The sequence below is a fragment of the Miniopterus natalensis genome, chromosome 1, assembly GCF_054644295.1.
Source record: "Miniopterus natalensis isolate mMinNat1 chromosome 1, mMinNat1.hap1, whole genome shotgun sequence".
NCBI lineage: Eukaryota > Metazoa > Chordata > Mammalia > Chiroptera > Miniopteridae > Miniopterus > Miniopterus natalensis.
Window position 1 is genome coordinate 22,072,156 of NC_142081.1, and position 18,556 is coordinate 22,090,711.

The window sequence follows — 18,556 nt, forward strand, 5'->3', positions numbered from 1 at the left end:
TGATGGTGGTTCTTATTTTAGTTGTAATTTTGATGTGGTTGTGGGAGGCGGCTGGTACAGCTGTTACCTACGCCGCCACCTTGTTTCTCCTCCCCAAAGTGGTCTTTTTAAAGTATAAAATAGATTATACCCTGCCCTGTTCTCATACTTGATCACACTTGAATACAAGCTCTTCACCTTGAAGGCCTGCATTTTTGCTTCTTAAAGTGTGGTCAGAAGCATCTGGGACCTAAGTGACTGCCTTGTCCCAGGCCATTCCCAGTTTTAGACTGAAAATCTTGTGCCCTGGAAACCCCTCAGTGCCACCCAAATCCAGACAGTTGACTACCCTGCAGGGGAGCTTGTAAAAAATGTGGAATCTAGGGCCCTACCCCAGACATTTGAATCATGATCTGAATTTTAATGAGATCTCTGAAATTTGAGAAGTCCCGGCCTCCAAGTCCTGCCAGCCACTCTGATTTGACTTCCCTTAGGTGTGTGGTTGTGTGTGCTCAGGGTAGGGCAGTATCAAGTGGGCCAGCTAAGAGCCATACTGTGTTCAGAGCCAAGATAGCCACTTACTAGCATGTGACCAGAGACAAACTATTTAGCTTCCTTGTGCCTCAAGTACTACCTATGTAAAACAGAACATTAATGTATCTGCCTCAAAAGGCTACGTGATGATTAAATATTCATTCATATAAAGCATAGCATGAACAGAAAATGCATGTGATGCAATGTGTATGTCTCACGTGTTGCATTGGAGCCCTGGTTCTCAAGCTTGAGCACATCAACATCCCTTGGAGGGTTTGTTAAAATAGACTGCTAGATCCCACCCCAGAATTTTGGATTCAGTAGGTCTGGAGTGGGACCCGAGAATTTGCATTTTTAATAAGTTCCCAGGTAGACCACTGCCTTTGAGAAATCCAGTTCTTGAAGACTGGTGTTCAGTCTATTTCCTTTTTCTTTTGGATGCACCGAGTTAGGTAACTGGCCAGGAATCAGGCTACACTGTGAAATCTCATGGCTAGACTTGGTTTTCATTATTTCCTAAGGTTCCATTCTGCCTGGGGCAACGTCTCCATGCTTCCTGGCTTGCTTTCTGGGTGCGTCCCCCATCTGTGCCCTCAGCCCTGGCCTGGGCTTTCCCTCAGCTCTGGTGCCTTGGTTCTGTCCTAATCTTCAGGTCTGAAGCGTGGGGCTCATCCTTTTCCTTTCCCTAGTGCTGTTTTTCAGTCTGAAGGACACTGAAAATGCTGGCCCACTGTGGACCAGCGGGGTTGACATACCTGAGTCCCAGAGAAGTGGTGGTGAGGAGGGGTGGAGAGGGGCTAGGTGGGCACGGCAGGAAGGGGCTTACTGAATTCTAATAGCACAATAATATCCTGACAACTTAAATGGATAAAGCTTATCTGGCTCAAAAGCACCAGGACCAAGACTTCCTGAAGTTCTCTGAGGGGAATGACACCATTTCATTCAGAGCCCTGTTGACATAGTTGCTCTCAAATTAAACCATTTCCCCCTCCTTGACTCATTTGGTGGCAATAACAAGATATTATACCAGGGAATGTACTGACCCACACGACCTTCTACTGGAAAATTGAAATACCTCCTGTGCTTTTCCTAATCAGCACCGAGAAGAGGAATCAGTTTTGCTCTTTTTCTCGCTTTCTTGAAGCATCAGTGACAGACCTGGTGTTGTTGGTCCAAGTCTGGAGCACAAAGGACATTACTAATGGGTCATGTGACCATCTAGCCCCAGAATTGGTGAGGTGATGTCCGAACTCCTGGCAAATTGCAACTCTAACCAAATGCAACCATCAAGATGGAGACATCAGTGTGAGCGGATGTTTTCTGTTTGTTTAGCACAGTGTTTTGGAGTAAACATGCTCAAGGCGTGTGTCTAACAGTATGAGTTTTTTAGGAGGAAAGGAAGGGCGTGATGACTGACACCACATTTTAAAACACGAAAACACACAGTAAAACGTGGCCTGCTTTCTCACTGGCTGGTGCAGGGCTTCTGGCAAGAGACTGAATGCGGGGCTCAAGGGGCTCTGGAGCCAAATGAGTCTGGGAGTTCTTGATTCCTTCCATCCTGCTTTCTAAGAAATGCCTGAGAGAGAGGATTCCTGCACGAGGGCAGGCCCATTGGTCCTTTGCTGCAGCTTTAGTCCCCTCATTACTCCTAGTCCTCACTCCCTCTGTCCCTGTTATGAAGAGGACTGACACTGGCAGCACCTAGCATGGTCACTCAGTACTTGGGGGACACTTTGCATCCACTCAATTCCTATTCTTTGACTTTTCTTTGCCTGGCAGATTTCCCCCCAAAAAGCCTAGTGAAGATTTGTCCATTCATTAAATATTTATTGTCAGCTTGTGTCAATCTCCGTGCTGGGTGCTGGGGATTCAGAGATGAAAGGCACTGCTCCTGCCCTCAGGGAGCTCACGGCTAATGCGGAAGAGACACCTACACAAATACAAAACAGTGAATTAACACTGAGTTCCTTTGGGTGTAGAAAACTTTGTTTTTCTGTTTCTTCTTTCACCCTATTATAATCCTCAAATAATAGGCCCAAAAGCTCCCCGAAACACCATCTAGCATATTCTCCTGCCTCAGAGTAGGTGCATACTCTAAGACCCTGAGTCTGGGGAGGCCTTCCCAGGCTCAAAGGCCTCTCCAGAGAAGCCACTCCTTTGGCCACGCCTTTAACTGTTTCACTGCCCTCCTTTCCAGCTTTCCCGTGGCTCATGCGGCCTTTCTGCTCCTTCTGTCTCATGTTGTCTTTGATAATGCGAGTGTGGTGAGTTAGCTCCGTCCGTAAACTTGAAGACATTATAATAGCCCCTGGTCTTCCCTCCTCCCAGCCGACTGACTTCAGAGGCGTCTGGAATCATTCTGTGCCAGCAGCCCCTCCTTAACCCTTGTCCTACATTCACATTGTCATCAGTGTCAGGTAGCACAATGGCTGGTGAGGAAGACAATTCCCTGCCAGGTGGTGAGTGGAGCCTGATGCCCGTTTTCTTGCCAGGCTCCTTATTCCCTTGCCTTTCCCCATTCAGGGAGGAAGGCAGCATTTGTCTTCCTCCTGGAGCCTGGGGCAGGGCCTCAGTTGCCTTTAGGTGACCAAGAAGAACCAGCCTGGATGGGGTCCCAACATTTTTATTCTTTGGATCTGTGGGATTTATTTTTTCATCTCTTCTAGGGAAGCAATGAAAAAAGGTGTCAGGCTTTGGAGATAATTTATATGAGTAAACACGTAAGGAGTAGGGTGAGCAAGAGCATGAGAATTAGGGCCATTTATCCAGGCTCTGAGGCTCTGTTTGCCCTCTGGTCCAGCCTTTCTCTCAGTCTTTATCTCGCCACTTTAACCCTCTTCTCGCTGTACTCCACATGGGCCCAGCACACATCTCCTCACAGCTGCCTCCCAGGCTGCAGCCTTCCACCACCTCCCCCTCCCCCGCCCAGGGCCCTCATTAAAGGCTGGGTAGAAGGTAGCTGGATGTGGCGGTGGCCTCCAGCTGAGGCCTGCTTGCTGATTCTGAAGGGAAGGCACGTTGGCTCACATCCCCTCTTCACCCTCCCAGTTCCGAAGCTTCCTCTCTAGTCTTTCCTGTCCAGTGTGTTCTGTGTGGCCAGCCTGGGGCTGCCTTGCCTTCTTTTCCTGCCCCCTTTTCTTTACTCCATCCTGTGAAGCTGCTCTCTGCACAGCCAAGTGTACCAGGCTAGGATGCTTTACACTTGAGAGATGAAGTAATAACAGGTGGCAAGACCAGAGGCTGCCGGAGCCCAGGATTCCAGTTGCCATGGAAACATGTCAGACCTATGGAGGGATGGCAACTGTCAGCTGTGGAGGGTGGTGGGGGGACAAGAGAGAGGGGCGAGGAGAGGCACATCTCCTGGAGGGTTCTTCTCACTGCCCCCAGATTCCCCAAGGGCTGCACACTACAACTAGCAGGCCCAGGAAAATTGCTGCTGGGCTGGGGCTGGATTAGGGCCAGGTGGCAGGCACAGAGCACGGCCACGTGTTTGTACACACCAAGCCCCAGCAGGCAGTTTGAGCACCTGCTCAGGATGTGAAGTCACGTTTTTGTGGATGCGCCATGGAGGAGCCTAAACTGGTTTGCTTCCTGTTTCCCTAGGACAGTTGGGAAGGAGCTCAAGTCTCAGAAGAGCCAGATGAGGGGCTTTTGCTGGTGGCCAGACTGTCCCCACCACTCATTCTTTTCATGAGTATCAGGCATATCACAGCAGAGATCAGACTGAACAGGAAAAAAATAGCCCTGTTTGGATGGTAGTTTTATGGAAGATTTGGGGCCTTGTTTGCTATAGACGAGGCCTGATTGAAGTAGAAAATCCCAGAGTATGACTTATCCAGAATGACTGCTCACCCTTTACTTTACTGAGTGTGGTGGTTATTGGATTATTTGGGGCTTGGCTTCCCTTTCTCTTGGTTTGATTTATATGAGTGCTCCCTCCACCTTCTGGTACCCCCCCCCCTTGAACTTTGTTCTTGATTTCTATTCTTTTTTTTGTTTTCCTTTGAGATTTTTAGAGTTATCTGCCCAGGTAAATTCCTAAACTCTTAAGCCTCACTTTATTTTCTCAGCAGCTTCCTTGTATCTCTTATATGATCTCAGCCCATGAACATTAATCAACAGAAAACCAAATCCATCATTGCGGGCACTGCCACTGAGATACCACTCAGGCCTTTGCCCTCACTGTCATTCTATAAAGCGGGACTCAATTTCCCATAAGCAGAAGCAGAATCTCTATTTAAATCCCACTTGCAAGGTCTGGGCAAGCTTCCTATTTATAGTAAAATCCTTTTTCTAATGATCTCATACACAGTACCAGGAAATTGCTCACACTGGGTCAGGCCATAGGCCAAAAAAGCCATGGTGTGAGCTTTACTTAAAAAATTCCTTCATGAACCCGTGGGTTCTCTGGAGAAGTGTTTTTCCCCACAGAGTATATGACAATAAACAGGATCACCTGGGATGGATCACTGTGATAGGGACATTAACTTTAAGTTCAAAGGGAATTTCTGCTTTATCAGGCCAGTCTCAATTTTTATTGCTTTGGGTTCCTAAAAAATATATTAGGCGAATCAAGTTCACTAAGAGACTCATGAAATACTGTATTTTTTATGCAAAGTTTGGTCAGAAAGTGTTTACCTCTAGAATTCCCCAGAAGCAAAGAAGTGTGATTTTAGGCCATGAGTGTCTGGGGACACACACAACCTGGAGGTGTATCCTGGAGCCAGCCCCTTAATCTCTTTGGACTTCAGTTACCTCATCTATCAGATATTCCCTACTTCACAAAATTTTTTGTGAGAAACAATGAAATAATGTATATAAAGCATCCAGCATAAGACTCATCACAGTTTCGTAGTGTAATAAATGTGCTGGTTTTTCTTCTCTAAAAGCAGTTGAACAAGAGGGAGTCCCAGTGGGTAGGTGCAACCTGGTGTCCTCTTGTCAAGAGAAAATGAAGCATAGTCTTATACACTTTTCTTGTATGTGTGTGTGTAGAATGGTGTTTCACCTGCCATAGTAGGGGCATAGTGTTGTTTTTCCAGCAGCCCAGGGCTCCCAGCCACCCATTCTTGTGTACTCTGGGAGTCAGACATGACACCAGGCCAGATGACTGACCAATCTCTCTGGACATGGACCAGCTCTGCTCTCTGAGGACTAGGGAAATAAACCAGTGATATTCAGAGCAACAGATAACTCTGCCCCAGGGAAAGCAAACACAGTGCTCTGTCCCTGCTGGGAAGTCCCAGGGGTGGTATCACTGTGCTGACTACTTAAATCTCTGCTATTCTTTTCTGAGCCATTCATCCACACCTTGTTAACCATTTCCTGTGCACGGGGCACATAGGTGTTCCAAAGGTGTGATAGACATGGTCCCTGACCTGAAGGAGTAGGTCATTTAATGTGGGGAGATGAGGCATGTATACACTTGTATAAAGAAGAGAAGCATCTGTAAAAGTGTTGTCAGCAGAGTGCCGTCCCCAAAGCCTAACTGGTCATTTCTGGCTGGGGAATCGGGAGAGCTCCACAGGAGAACTCTCATCCTGAAACCGATCCTAAATACCAGAAAGTGTACACAAAGGCTATTGATGAGTCTCTTCCATGCCGTTTTACCAAGATGGAAGAAAGCTTTGAGCTCACTGTCATAGGAAGAGAGTAGGAACTAAAGCAAAAAGGATTTTGCTGGAAATGAAGTATAACTCTTCAGTATCACTTCCTATACTGGGACATTGCTCTACTAAAATGAATCTATCCCTCTCCCTTCCTACCCACCTTTGAGCATGTCACAGCTGCATACACCAGGGTCTACGAAGATTATCGCACCTTCTCACCCCTTTGGCTTGGCACTTTGTATGGCCAGTAACCAACACAGATGTATATGTGGGTACCCTGTTCTGATTCTGTCTCCTTGGAAACTTCTCTTCATTAGATGAATGAAATTCTGTTCCCTTTGTCTTTTTATGTAGGATCAATTTCTCTATCATTGTCTTCTTTGCTCTACTAGATCACTTATGAATTTTTTATTTCTTGAAGTATTGGAGTCCCCGGTTCCATGGGACATCCTACCAATGGTCTGCTGGTGGTGAAAACTGGAAAGAGTGATCTGGGCTTCGTAGACTCTATTCTACCTCTTTGTCCTCATAAATCACAAGTGATGCAGTGGGTTGGAGACAGCCAGCTTTTTTGGTTGCATAAAGATTTTGTGAAAGGGGAAAAAATCTGACATAATAGGAAGTCCCTAAAAGAAAAGGAGGGAGACAAATGGTGAGACAGGGTCTCCTGAGAGCTTTAGTGAAATGATACACTTGAGATTATTTGATTGATTTTCATGCAGGAAGCTACCTAAGTTGTGACTGGCATCTCCACATTTTATATCTGGTTCCTACCAATCGTGAAATTTAACTTTGGTTTACACTCAGCCCCTAAATTTAATACACCTCACTTCTTTCTGTCCACCTTTTGATTGATTTCCATGGTAGTCTCTTAGTGAGGAAACCCTGAGTTTATTTGCTTCTTAGATGTGCCTGGGCTTTCCTTAGAGTGTTCTAAAAATGGGTAAGATGGCAGTTGAGAGAGAAAGAAGAGGGAGACTTCTTTTTGGATTTAGGCAATGAAAATTTTATAGGCAGAGTAAAATTTTTGTGGATGTACTGATTTTTGGAGATTTGCAAAACTGTTCTATATGACATGCAATGCCTTTGAGATACAGAGACTGATGAAGAAAAACCCAACACTCAGCAGGCCACAGGGTGTGGCCAGCTCCTCTTTCTGCCCCCAAACAGCCAATACTTTCCTTGCAGAGATTTGTCTGCCTCCCTGAAGATGAAAATCAATGACTTCGAAACTGATTAAACAATCCAAATAGCAACTGATAAATGGATTAACCCTCTATAATGTAATTCTGTGAGCTTTTGTCTTCTGCCTTTCCCAGGTAAGTTTTTCTATTCCTGGAGGCAAAGCAGAGGCATGGAGGAAGCGAAGGCCAGAGGGAATCACATTAAAGTGGGTGAATCTCTTTATCACTTACTGTCTGGATGGTATTTCTGCTCACATATCTGCTTCCTTTTACAGATTTGTACCCTACGGGACCCTGATTAATGTTAGCCGGTAAATAATAAAAGATAGCAGACGTTGGGTGTAGCGAGGAGGAAGATATACCCCCGTGGTTTAGGCTGCTCCCATAAATGGAGAGACTTTTCTTCCTAGTCACAAACAGGGAGTCTTTATGTGAGAAAGAAATATGTTCACAATAGGGACAGAAAAACAGGGGTAAATGGGCATGTTTCTCCCCAGGCAAAGAATCTGTGTAAGACTTTGCACGAAGGCAGTAGAAACTGAGAATGATTTCTGTGCTCAAGGACATGTGCTGTTCTCACACGGTTTTGTTTTTAAGATCATATCCCAAGATTTTTCTCTGATTTTGTATAGGACTTTCATCATGGGTGGCTTATGAGGGTCTTAAGCCTCAAGATATGCTCAGTAACTCACTATTCAGTCCATCTCTGGCCTGAGTGTCCAGTCTGATTCTAAATATTCAGGATCTGCTGATCAACTAGTCCTGGGTGCTTTCCATGACCAGGGAGTCTGAACTTTAGGGAGATGCAGCTGAGTGAACACCTGTGTACCTGCCAAGATGTTCATCACAATCCCCATGAGCATTTTCAGTGGTCTTTCTGGAAATGACCACCCATCAATGAATGCTTCTTTGTTTTCCTTTTCAGGGATGATAGGACTGTCTACTAAACAAAAGCATCTCTCCCAAGGGCAAGGCCTAAGCATTGACCATTCTCTCTCATCACACCACTGTTTATAACTACCAGGTGGTTGTTCAGGGATCAGAGGAGTTCACTTGACTATATGCCTTCTGGGTGCTGTGCTCATCCAGGGATGCAATCAGAGGAGCAGGCTTGTTTCTGTAAAAACACAAAGCTGGGAAATATTGCAACAATCAAACTAAACTCTGGGTAGCAAAACACTGGTACTATTAAGCTGAGGAGGGTCAAAAAGAAAACAGCCTAAGTTAACAACTTGGTTGTAACAAAACCACAGATTCTAAACTTCATACTCTTTCTGGAGCAGATTTTACCACACTGTGGGAGAAGAGGGGCCAGTAGAAATTCACCTCAGCCTAAAATTGGATTTTTTACAAAAATGTTTCTACAGCCCAGAAAGGACCGGATGGGACAGTCATTCCTAATAACTACTGTGACTTCTGCTTGGGGGGCTCTAACATGAACAAGAAGAGTGGGCGGCCTGAAGAGCTGGTGTCCTGTGCAGACTGTGGACGCTCTGGTGAGTGTGGCCCCTTCCTGCATCTGTGCCCGTAGACCAGGAGCTGCTCTACTTGCATTCCTCTGCCATCTTCTCTGGGAGTGAAGGGTGGGCTGGAGAAGTTGGAGGTGGTGATGATTTCAAGTGGAGAGGAGTTTTTAGGTCATTTGATACTTTAGTTGTTTGGATCTTAAGAAACAAATATCATACCTTGGGACCCAGGGAAAAGGGAAAGGAGAAATTTTGGACTTGTGTTCGGCCTTTTCATGAAGTGGATATTTCTTTGTATATGTTGTTGTGGACGACAGTGAAATAGTGTGGAAACACCTGGAGACACAGGCAACACCTTCTTGTACTGGGTGATGTGCATGTAACAAAAAGATGTGTTTGTTCTGTGGAAGTGCCTGGGGCATACTGGAAGCATATGGAAATATGAATACTGGGGAGCAGCCACACCTTGAATTGTGGGAGTCAGAGACCCCTGAGCTCCTGGGTAGTGGCATAAATACCATGTCTATTGGCCACTCATCCCATTTTCTCATATGGAACCAAAAAGACCCTGATAGATGAAGAAGGCCAAAGGGCAAGGGTTCTTAGGGCTAATCTGAAGTTGACCCGGATGTTTTAAAATTTTTGTCTTTAACCTATCCAAAGTCTAAAATAAAAAAAGACTTAGATCTTGTTCTTCTATTCTTATAATGAGTTCAGGTTTTTAAGTTTTGTTCAAGCTGTTGATTGCTTTTCAGTTCTAACCAAACCAGTACTTTTGGCTGGTTGTGGTTGGTTGGTACTATCTATTTTTCATATGTTTTTTTATGTCATAACTAGACCAAAGAGAGATTTCAGACTCATGATTAGTCTCATCAACTACTGACTCTACTGGGTGAAAGAAATATAGTTCAATTGGATGGTTGGCTCCAGCAGTGAGGAGTCACTGCTCCTTTCCACACTTCTACCCTGTGTCTTTTCTACTCCTAGTTCCAAGAATAGAGATTACCACACCTGGGTTTCCTGTAGCAACTCAGTTCCTCCTTTGCTTTGTCCACTAACCTTAGCTTTAGTCCTTTTAAAAAAAATATTTGGCTTTTGGGTTGTTTAGGGTTAAAGACTGACTTGAGAAGCAAATCAGTAATTGAAAAAGGACTCTCAACATTTAATGCTTAAGGATGCTGACAGGGTGGCCCATCTGTGCAGTTCCATCAGTTCATTTACTTTCCAAACATGATACCTAATGTTGAACTTTTTCTTTACTGGGGCTAGCTTAGAAAAGAGGACACATGTGATAGTGAACTCTGGGTTTTAGATATTTACAAAGAAAATGAAACAAATGAAATTCAATTCAGTGTTTTAGAAAGTGAATGATCATCAGAAGCGAAGTTACGGTGTGATATGATATGGTAGGAGAGCGGTATGGACTGCTGTGGGGCGCCTTGGAGAGGGCAGCCTCAAGTCCTCACTGCAGACTGCTGCAATTTCCCGTCCTTCCCCACAGAAGATGAGGCACTTGAGTCTGATTCATGGGGCACCAGAAATGGGCAGTTGTTTTTTTCCCTACCCAAAGCCTTTTTCTTCACAGCCTTTACTCAGCCTTTTCTTCCCAGGATCTGTCTGCTACGTGACTCAGGGGACCATTTTATACAGCCTAGGTGTTCTCATTGCATTTGCCAAGGATTAATTTTGGTGGATAATTTAGTCAAGGTCTGCCTCTGATTTTCCTGAAGTAGCTGAAACCTTGGGAATAAACAGGTGGCATTAGCCATGGGATGTGCTTGTTAAGGCTGGGGGCGAGCACTTCTCTAGGGCCTCCCTGGAGTCTTTCCAAGGAAGAGTGTGGAGCTTGGAAGAGCTGTGTTTCCCTTCCAATCTATCTTGCTACCTCTGTTTCCTGGGGAGAAAATGAGATTCCTGATATTGGCTCCATAAGTGGCACATCAGGACCTGATTTGGGGGCAGTCTTGGGGCCCATTAAGAATGTAAAAGTTTAAACCTGAGTTGCACAAATTTCAGGATATAACCCCTGTTTTTCACTTTCTTATGCTCTGAGTTAGGTTTAACAACTCTGGACTTTCTGGGATAATGAATACCTGGGCATGTTTAGTGGCTGGAGTGTGTGTGTGTGTGTGTGCGCGCGCGCGCGCATGTGTGTGCTTGTACACATGCATGCGTGCACACACACATGTATTTGCATGCACATGTATGTGGGTACAGATTATAGTAATGTCCTCCAGTGGTAAAAAAGCGAGAGACTCTTATTACTTCCCACTTGTCAGACTCTTCAACTTCTTTTTGCTTTCAGTGCAAATGAACTACATGGTGTAAGGGCAAAATTGAAAGGGTACTGAAAGAAAGGGATTAGAAACAGGTAAAAATAAAAATAAAATGGATGGAGGCTTAACCGCCTTGAATGGGTTATCTGACAGTAATACCTTTGTAGAGCTCACTGTCAAAGTGAAGGACAAACATTGTGCAAAGAAACACCAGTGGAAAACACCAAAGAAATAACAACCAGGCTTGACACCACCAGGTCAACTCATTGTCTGGCGTGGGGTTGAGTGAATGTGTGTATGTGTGCATACAGTAGAGAAGAAAGAAATCTTTTGGGTGAGTCTTTCCCTGTCAGAGCTGTGCACGTGTATATTATGGTAGAGATGGTACCTTTTCAGGGAGCGAGGAATCCTTTTCCCTGGAAATGTTGGCTTTGTCCTTTTACCCCAAATCCCTGTCACCAGGTGATGCACCCAGTTAATCTCTTTTGGTGGAAATGGTTTATGATCTTGCTATGAAGAATATCATTGTAATAATATAATAAGAATATTAATAATGCTGTCTGTTGCTTAACCCATGTGCTGATATATTCATCATACATGTCAGCTCATTTGGGAGGAGAAGGCAGGAAGGAGAAGGAGGCAGCGGCCGCAGCACGCACCACGGAGGACTTATTCGGTTCCACGTCAGAAAGTGACACGTCAACTTTCCACGGCTTTGATGAGGATGATTTGGAAGAGCCTCACTCCTGCCGAGGACGCCGCAGTGGCCGGGGTTCGCCCACAGCAGATAAAAAGGGCAGTTGCTAAACCCATGAACAGACTCTCTGGGCAATTAGCCGTCACCCTCTGACTTTGGTCGTTGTTCTGGTTCTGATAAAAATTTTTTAAATGAAAGACAACTTTAGTTTTTCCCTCATCCTTGCTTTCCTCTTACCTTCCATGCATCCCTTCCCCCTTTCCCTCTATTTGAGTATGTACAGCAGAAGCACAAACTACTGAAACAGAACAAAAGAGCAAAATAGTCTTTCAGAGAGATGGCATCGTGATGTACTATTTATTTTCCAGAGAAATGAGAAGTTAGGCGAATTATCTCTTTTGGGGGGAGGGGATCTTTTTGACATGAGCAGAGTTGATTTCCTCAGTTTTCCTATTTATTAGCAAAACGAAGAGAGGAAGAATAGTGGGTTTGGAAACAAAGAACCAATTACATTAAATAAATTATTATTTATATATTCTAACTATTATTAGAAACTGACTTTTTTTTTGAGAGGGAGAATGAAGGGAAATCAAAGAAATTAAAGTAATATCCTATTTAGAAGAAAGCCATTGGGGGAGGATTGATGCCAGGAGACCCAGGCAGGAGGATTTCCTCGGTGGGAGATGATTGCACTTTGTGTTCCCCACGGAGTCTGTGGCTCCCCATGGCAGACCCCTCCCCACTTCTTATCCCTGACCTTTCCGGCTTCCTCCCTGCTTGCGAGAAAATGTCAGCAGTTCCTGAGAAGTCCGGGGCTGCTGTATGTGGCCTCCCTCCAGCACCTGGGCCCCTCCAGCAGCGCCTCCTGGGCTCCTCTCCTCCATCAGCAGAGTCACTGTTCGGTGGTTGCTGGTTTTTTTCCTCACTTTCCCCCGGTGAAGAGCAATTTCCAAATGCAGGAGTGGAGCATAAGCAGGAAGTCATGGACTCAGCAGTGAGAAACAACCCGAGGCTGCACTTGTGGAAGAAAGAATCGTACCTTGAAGTATATTTCCCTCCCCCCTCGCCCCTCTTTACAAACATATGAATTCCCGTTGGATGATCAAGTCCTCCCGTATTTCTTCTATATTTTTATAGTGCCCTGCAGGCACTTTGTTTTATGTTTCCAATAGCATCTCCTGAAATAAACCAAAGCCACACTTGCTCAAGGCCCCTGGGGCGATGGAGAAGACCATCCACCATGTTGGCATTCCCAAGAGTGAACAGCTGTGCGGGCCTAGTCAAAAGGTATGTCTTGGCTGACCTGTCTTACCATGAAGGCAAATCCATCACAGTTGTTTTTCCCCTCCTTACTTTATCCCCCCACCTTATCTGTTGTTTTTCTTGGGTTCGACCCCCTTATTAGTGGGAGTGGCTCCTGGAGAGCCTTCCACCCAGCCCTCTACTGCCTGTGTGTGCATGCATCTCCACGCAGGCGTGGGCCTAGTGTGAGGACTGAAGCTTGCTTGGGGCTCTGTGTGGAGAATGGGGGGCTTCTGGCTCAACTATAAGAGAAAGTGGCTGGGGACGTGCTTGGCTAACGCCTCCCTTGGCTACACCTGGAGGGGGGCAGCCAGGGAGCTGACATGGGAGTTGGCTGCTATACTTGGGTAGGAATGAGGGGGTGTGGCCACAGGGGGACTGCATGTTTAGGCTGGTATTCCTTGCTCCAGGTATCAATTTAACAGCTAAGGGAATGGGTTCAAATTAAAGCAGATCTGATTAGGCCCAACACTCAGCTGACCTGAAGATTCTGAACTCCCGCTAAGTGTGGTCAGGTTGTTTGGCCTCCACTCGAGAATAGGTCCAGAGACATGGGCACTGCCATTTGGCTTGGGTTGGAAGATGAAAGAGGCCACCCAGGCAGCAGGCTGCTTTTAAGTGTCTGGGAAGATCTGCTTTAACAATCCAGCCTTTGCAGATCCTCATGAATGAGACCTCTTGTTAAAACAACAAATCAACCAAACAAAAGCAAGGACCAAGCAAAGAGATCCACAAATGGGCCCTTTGTGCTTCTCTGGTAGCTTGAGACAGAAAGGGCTTCTCCTCTCCTGCTTCAAATATGTATGTGCTCACCTGGGCATCTGTTCTCAGCTGTGAGAATGAAGGTAACAACCTCACCCACTGTTGGGATGTTCTGCCTAACCTGTGTGTGGCCCTGTTCCTAGGAAATAGGTATAAACCTCCAGCCTTGAATATTGCCGCATGCGCACGTGTGAAAAGCCAACGTAGTCGGTTCTGGTTGGTTTCTGCTAAGGGGATCAACCTGATCTTGCTGCCATTCCCCACTGCTTTACTTCATCTGTTCTATTCCTTTGACTCAGATGTTGGATTTGTGGCATTATGACTTCCTCTCACTGATGAAATGTGAGCTTCCGTGTTATAAAACAAGTCTGACAATGTATACTATCACTTGAAATCTGTCTAGGTGTTTGTAGTCCTGAAATTCTCAAGGACAGCCTACTTTTAAACTTGAAAATAATTTAAATCCACATAATTAAAACAAATGATGAAAACCCACCTAATTTCAGAGTCTAGCTTGGAGTTCTGAAGGGGAATGAAGAATGAAGAATTGTTTAAACAAGGCAAACTCCCGTGGGAAGATTTATCTGAGGATGGCTAGTGCTTCTGTTTTATTTTTACTAGTATCACTTGATCTTCCTTTTCTTCTGTTGGGCAGAGTCGATGCCCTCATCTTTCTCAGTTGGTGCAGCCAATGTGAGCATGGCACTATACCTTAGCACTGCCCGAGCACCTTGTCTCACCTTGCTCATAGTGTGCAGACTCAGAGTTTATATCCTTTAAAAACCCAAACCAAAAAAGAACTGAAAGAAACTTTAAAGATGAGCAAGTTTGAATCTTTCATTTTTTAGTTGAGAAAGATCGACTCAGAGAGGTTAAGTGAGTGAAGTTTGAGATAGCTGGATGGACATGGCTTTGGAGGCAGATGTCTTAAGGCGAAAGAAGGAACTCAGAGGAGGCCTAGGAGGAGGACGCCGGGGTCCTGAGTGCCAGCCACCCTGACAGTTGACGTTACAGCTTTATCCTTTCTCTGCGTAACGGTGTCAGCATTGATGTGCCAGACATTGTGCTGAGCCCTTTCCCCAGGATAGGTTGTTTAATCCTCACGACTAGCCATGAGGTAGGTGTTTATATTACCCCCATTTTACAGACAGAGAAACTGAGGCTCAGCAATAAGGTTAAGAAATGTACCTAAGGCCTCACAGCTACTACAGAGTCAGGTGTTGTTCCCTGGCAACCTGATTCCAGGCCCTCCTTTACTCTTTACTTAAACCATAGTTCTGTGCTGCCCTTGCATATTTCTACATATGGAACATAGGAAAATAATGTCATATTCTTGTACATGTAGCATATAGGAATATAATATTTATTTATTTTTAGTTTAGATATCAGTTTATTATAAAAGAGAGACATGGAAATTATTTACTTGATGAAAGATTTCAGAACTTTAGTGGATGCTGTTTCAATAGTGATTTCTTTCACATTTTACATACTTTACAAGAATGTCAACATCTCTAGACAAGAAATAATCCTTGTCACCTAGAACTACTTTGGTGCCTCCACATTCTGGGAGAGCTTTATCCCTGACTTTTATACTAACTGGTTGAATCTTTTCACACTTTCCTTTATAGCCCTATCCAACAGTACTACTGTTACTTGTAGGACTTTTCTTGAGATTTTTCTGGAAGCATAATGCCTCCTTTGGCTACAGTTTTGACTGCACTCTCAACTAATCCTTGGTCAAAAGGGGGAAGGTATATGTGTATATCTCTCCCTTGATTTTTCTCAGGTCCAGTTGAAGAAGGGGTGTTTGTAATGAATATAGCTTTAAGTGGTAACCTTACTAAATAATTAGAAGAGTAAGCAATTATATCCCTAAAAAGAAAGTTCCAATTAAAATCTGTACAGAATGTTACAGAAAGCTCGACTTCTAAGCCATCATTTCTGGACATTTTCCTCCTGATGCCTATTAGGAACAAAGGTCTCCTTTTTTTTGTGACCTCTGGAATTACAGCAGCTGTGTGAGTAGTCAACACATCTATTGTTTTGTTGCTTTTGTTAAAATAAGTATCACTACTCCAAATTTAACATACAAGAAATTAGAGTCATCGAGATGAAAGTGATTTAACTAGTTTCTTTTGTCCCCAGTTCTGTAAAGCACCCACCCCAAATGTTTCAGAAACGTCATCTAATTTTCTTAGTCCCGGCCCAAAGATAGGTGATTCAAATATGTAGAGCTTTCTAAATTTGTTACAACATTTATATCCCCTGGAGGGAACTGTGATGAAAAAGGTGATTATTGTTGTCTACCTGATGTTTTTTTCTACTTAGAGCAATCTAATCCTTTATTTCTGTCATTGAGACCATGTAGAGATCAGACCCTCTAATCACTGTAACACTGGGAGTGAGAAATATGCATTTCATTTTTTAAAGGTACTTTAAAGTCAGTAATACAATTTGCTGCTGGTCTTTTAGAGAGAAGGATTTAATAAAAATATGATGTTCACATCAATAGTATCCCTTTAAGTCTTCCTGCTTACTTTGCATCTCTCTATGCTCCTAATGGGCTGCAGCCCGATATTGCCTTTATATAGCACTTGAGGGAACGCAAGATCATTACTCGAGGCGAGAACTAAAGGCTGCTTGGAGGTTCTCACTTCATGGTAGAGTAAAATTAATTAATATTATCCCAATACGCTTCCTGTTACATCTGTTGAATATGATCTTGAACTTCTACTTAAAGTTTGAGCAGGCTTATGTATTAGGCACTTTTCCATAGGAGATTTTCTTTACCTTTGGAAGTGATATTACTTGTGTATTTTCTGAGTGAGGCATTTTTTATCTAGTGAGTAGAAACCTAGAGGAGAAATGAAAAGTTCTGGGTTTGGTCTTAATCCTGTGTGAGTTTTTTGCCATGCATCTCTGACTCAGTTTCTCTATTCCTAGGATATGGACATTTCTTACCCTGTCATAATGTATACCCAACATTCTTTCATGATGATTCTTCAAACAACCCTGTGAGTTAGGATAGATGTTATTTGTTCTCATTTTACTGATGAGGAAACTGAGATTTGATCAGGTTAGATGATGGGTCTGAAGTTCCAGGGTAAGTCTGGGTCTTCTACTGTTTTTTCTTCAGTCTATACTGACTTCTCCATTGATCACATTTTGAAGATTTCTTGAGTAAAATCAGTAAAAGACTTCGAGGTCTTGCGTTCAAGACTCCATTGGATTGCCCAGCCTGTGTGGCTTAATGGTTGAACGTTGACCCACGCACCAAGAGGTCACCGGTTCGATTCAAGGTCAGGGCACATGCCCAGGTTGTGGGCTCAGTCTCCAGTAGGGATGCGCAGGAGGTAGCGGATCAATGTTTTTCTCATCGATGTTTCTATCTCTTTCCCTTCCTCTCTCTCTCAAATCAATAAAAACATATTAAAAAAAAGATTTCATTGGATTGAGAGGAGGTATTTGATGCTGTAAAAACAAAACAAATCTAAACCCAACCTCTAATCACATTAGAATCCTGCTGAGGAATAGCAATATCTAAGTCTTCATGAACTCTTCCAAAGGACTAAGGTTGAGCTTTCTAAATGGTCATTGTTTTGGTGGTGACATTGGGGTGACAGTGAGGGTGGGAGTAGTGAGGTGGCAGGAGTGAATAAATACTTCAGGACTTGTTTTGATCATATGCCTAAGTACTTCTAACACTAAAACGGTGAATTATATGATACTGTTGTGCTTAATTAAAAAGTGATTTCTGACTGTTTAGTCAAAATAACAGTATAGGAAAAATCATTCTGCTTGATTGATTTTCAAAACAGCTGAGAAGGATGGATGATCCCTGTCAGAACTGAATTATTAGCTAAAAAGCATTGGCAAGTAGGTTGTCAAAGTATCTGAATACTGTTCCTCGACCAATGACTAAGACTTAAACATTTTTTAAAATTTTGAAATAAATTCAGATTTACAAAAAACTTACACAAATAATATAAAGAATTCCCATAGATGCTTCATCTAGATTCTGCAAATAACCACAGATGATCACAGTGAGGAGCTTAACAGCGATGCAATACTACGATCCACAGACCTTATTCCGTTTTTGCCAATTGTCTCACTGTGTCCTTTTTCTGGTCAAGGATCCAATCCAGAATCACCTGTTCTTTTTAGTTGTCATATCTTCTTAAAGTCCTTTAAAGTAGTTAGTTCCACAGTCTTTCTTTGTATAACTGATACTTTGAAAGAGTACTGGCTATTCATTTCAAAGAATGTCCTTTATTTTAGGTTGTGTGCTGTTTCCTAATGATGAAAATCAGGCTATGCAATTTTGGTAAGAATACTACAGAAATGATGTTGCATCCTTCTCAGTGAATCATATCAGGGGATACATGATTGATTTATCCTGTAACTGTGGCTCAGACATTTGGCCTTTCAGCTTAGGTTCAGGCTAGTATATTTATAGACCTTGGATGAGAATACTTTCATTCACATACACTTTTATTCATTTGACAACTAGGGATTGGGTAACAGCAGTCAGTATATGACTGCTCAGCCCTATGGAGGGTAGGATGAAATTAAACATGGGACCAGTGGATTTATTTGCAGTCTAGTTGGGAAGACTAGATATTCACAAGTAGCTAAAAATGTATAAGAGCATCATGGGATAACAATGTGATTATTTTTGATGTGGATCAAAGTAGTCAGGGAGATTTTCTCAGAGGAAGCTCTCTAGATCAACAGAGAGTTCTAG

General features: G+C 43.7%; 1 protein-coding gene across 1 annotated transcript in view; it reads left to right on the top strand.

Moving 5' to 3' along the window:
- The window catches only part of DPF3 (double PHD fingers 3), a 243,762-nt gene that overhangs the window by 183,673 nt on the left and 41,533 nt on the right, over window positions 1-18,556 (top strand). Inside the window, exon 8 of the mRNA XM_016208146.2 lies at window positions 8,677-8,805. Within this exon, the coding sequence (XP_016063632.1) occupies window positions 8,677-8,805 (129 nt within the window). The remainder of the gene's footprint in view (window positions 1-8,676; window positions 8,806-18,556) is intronic.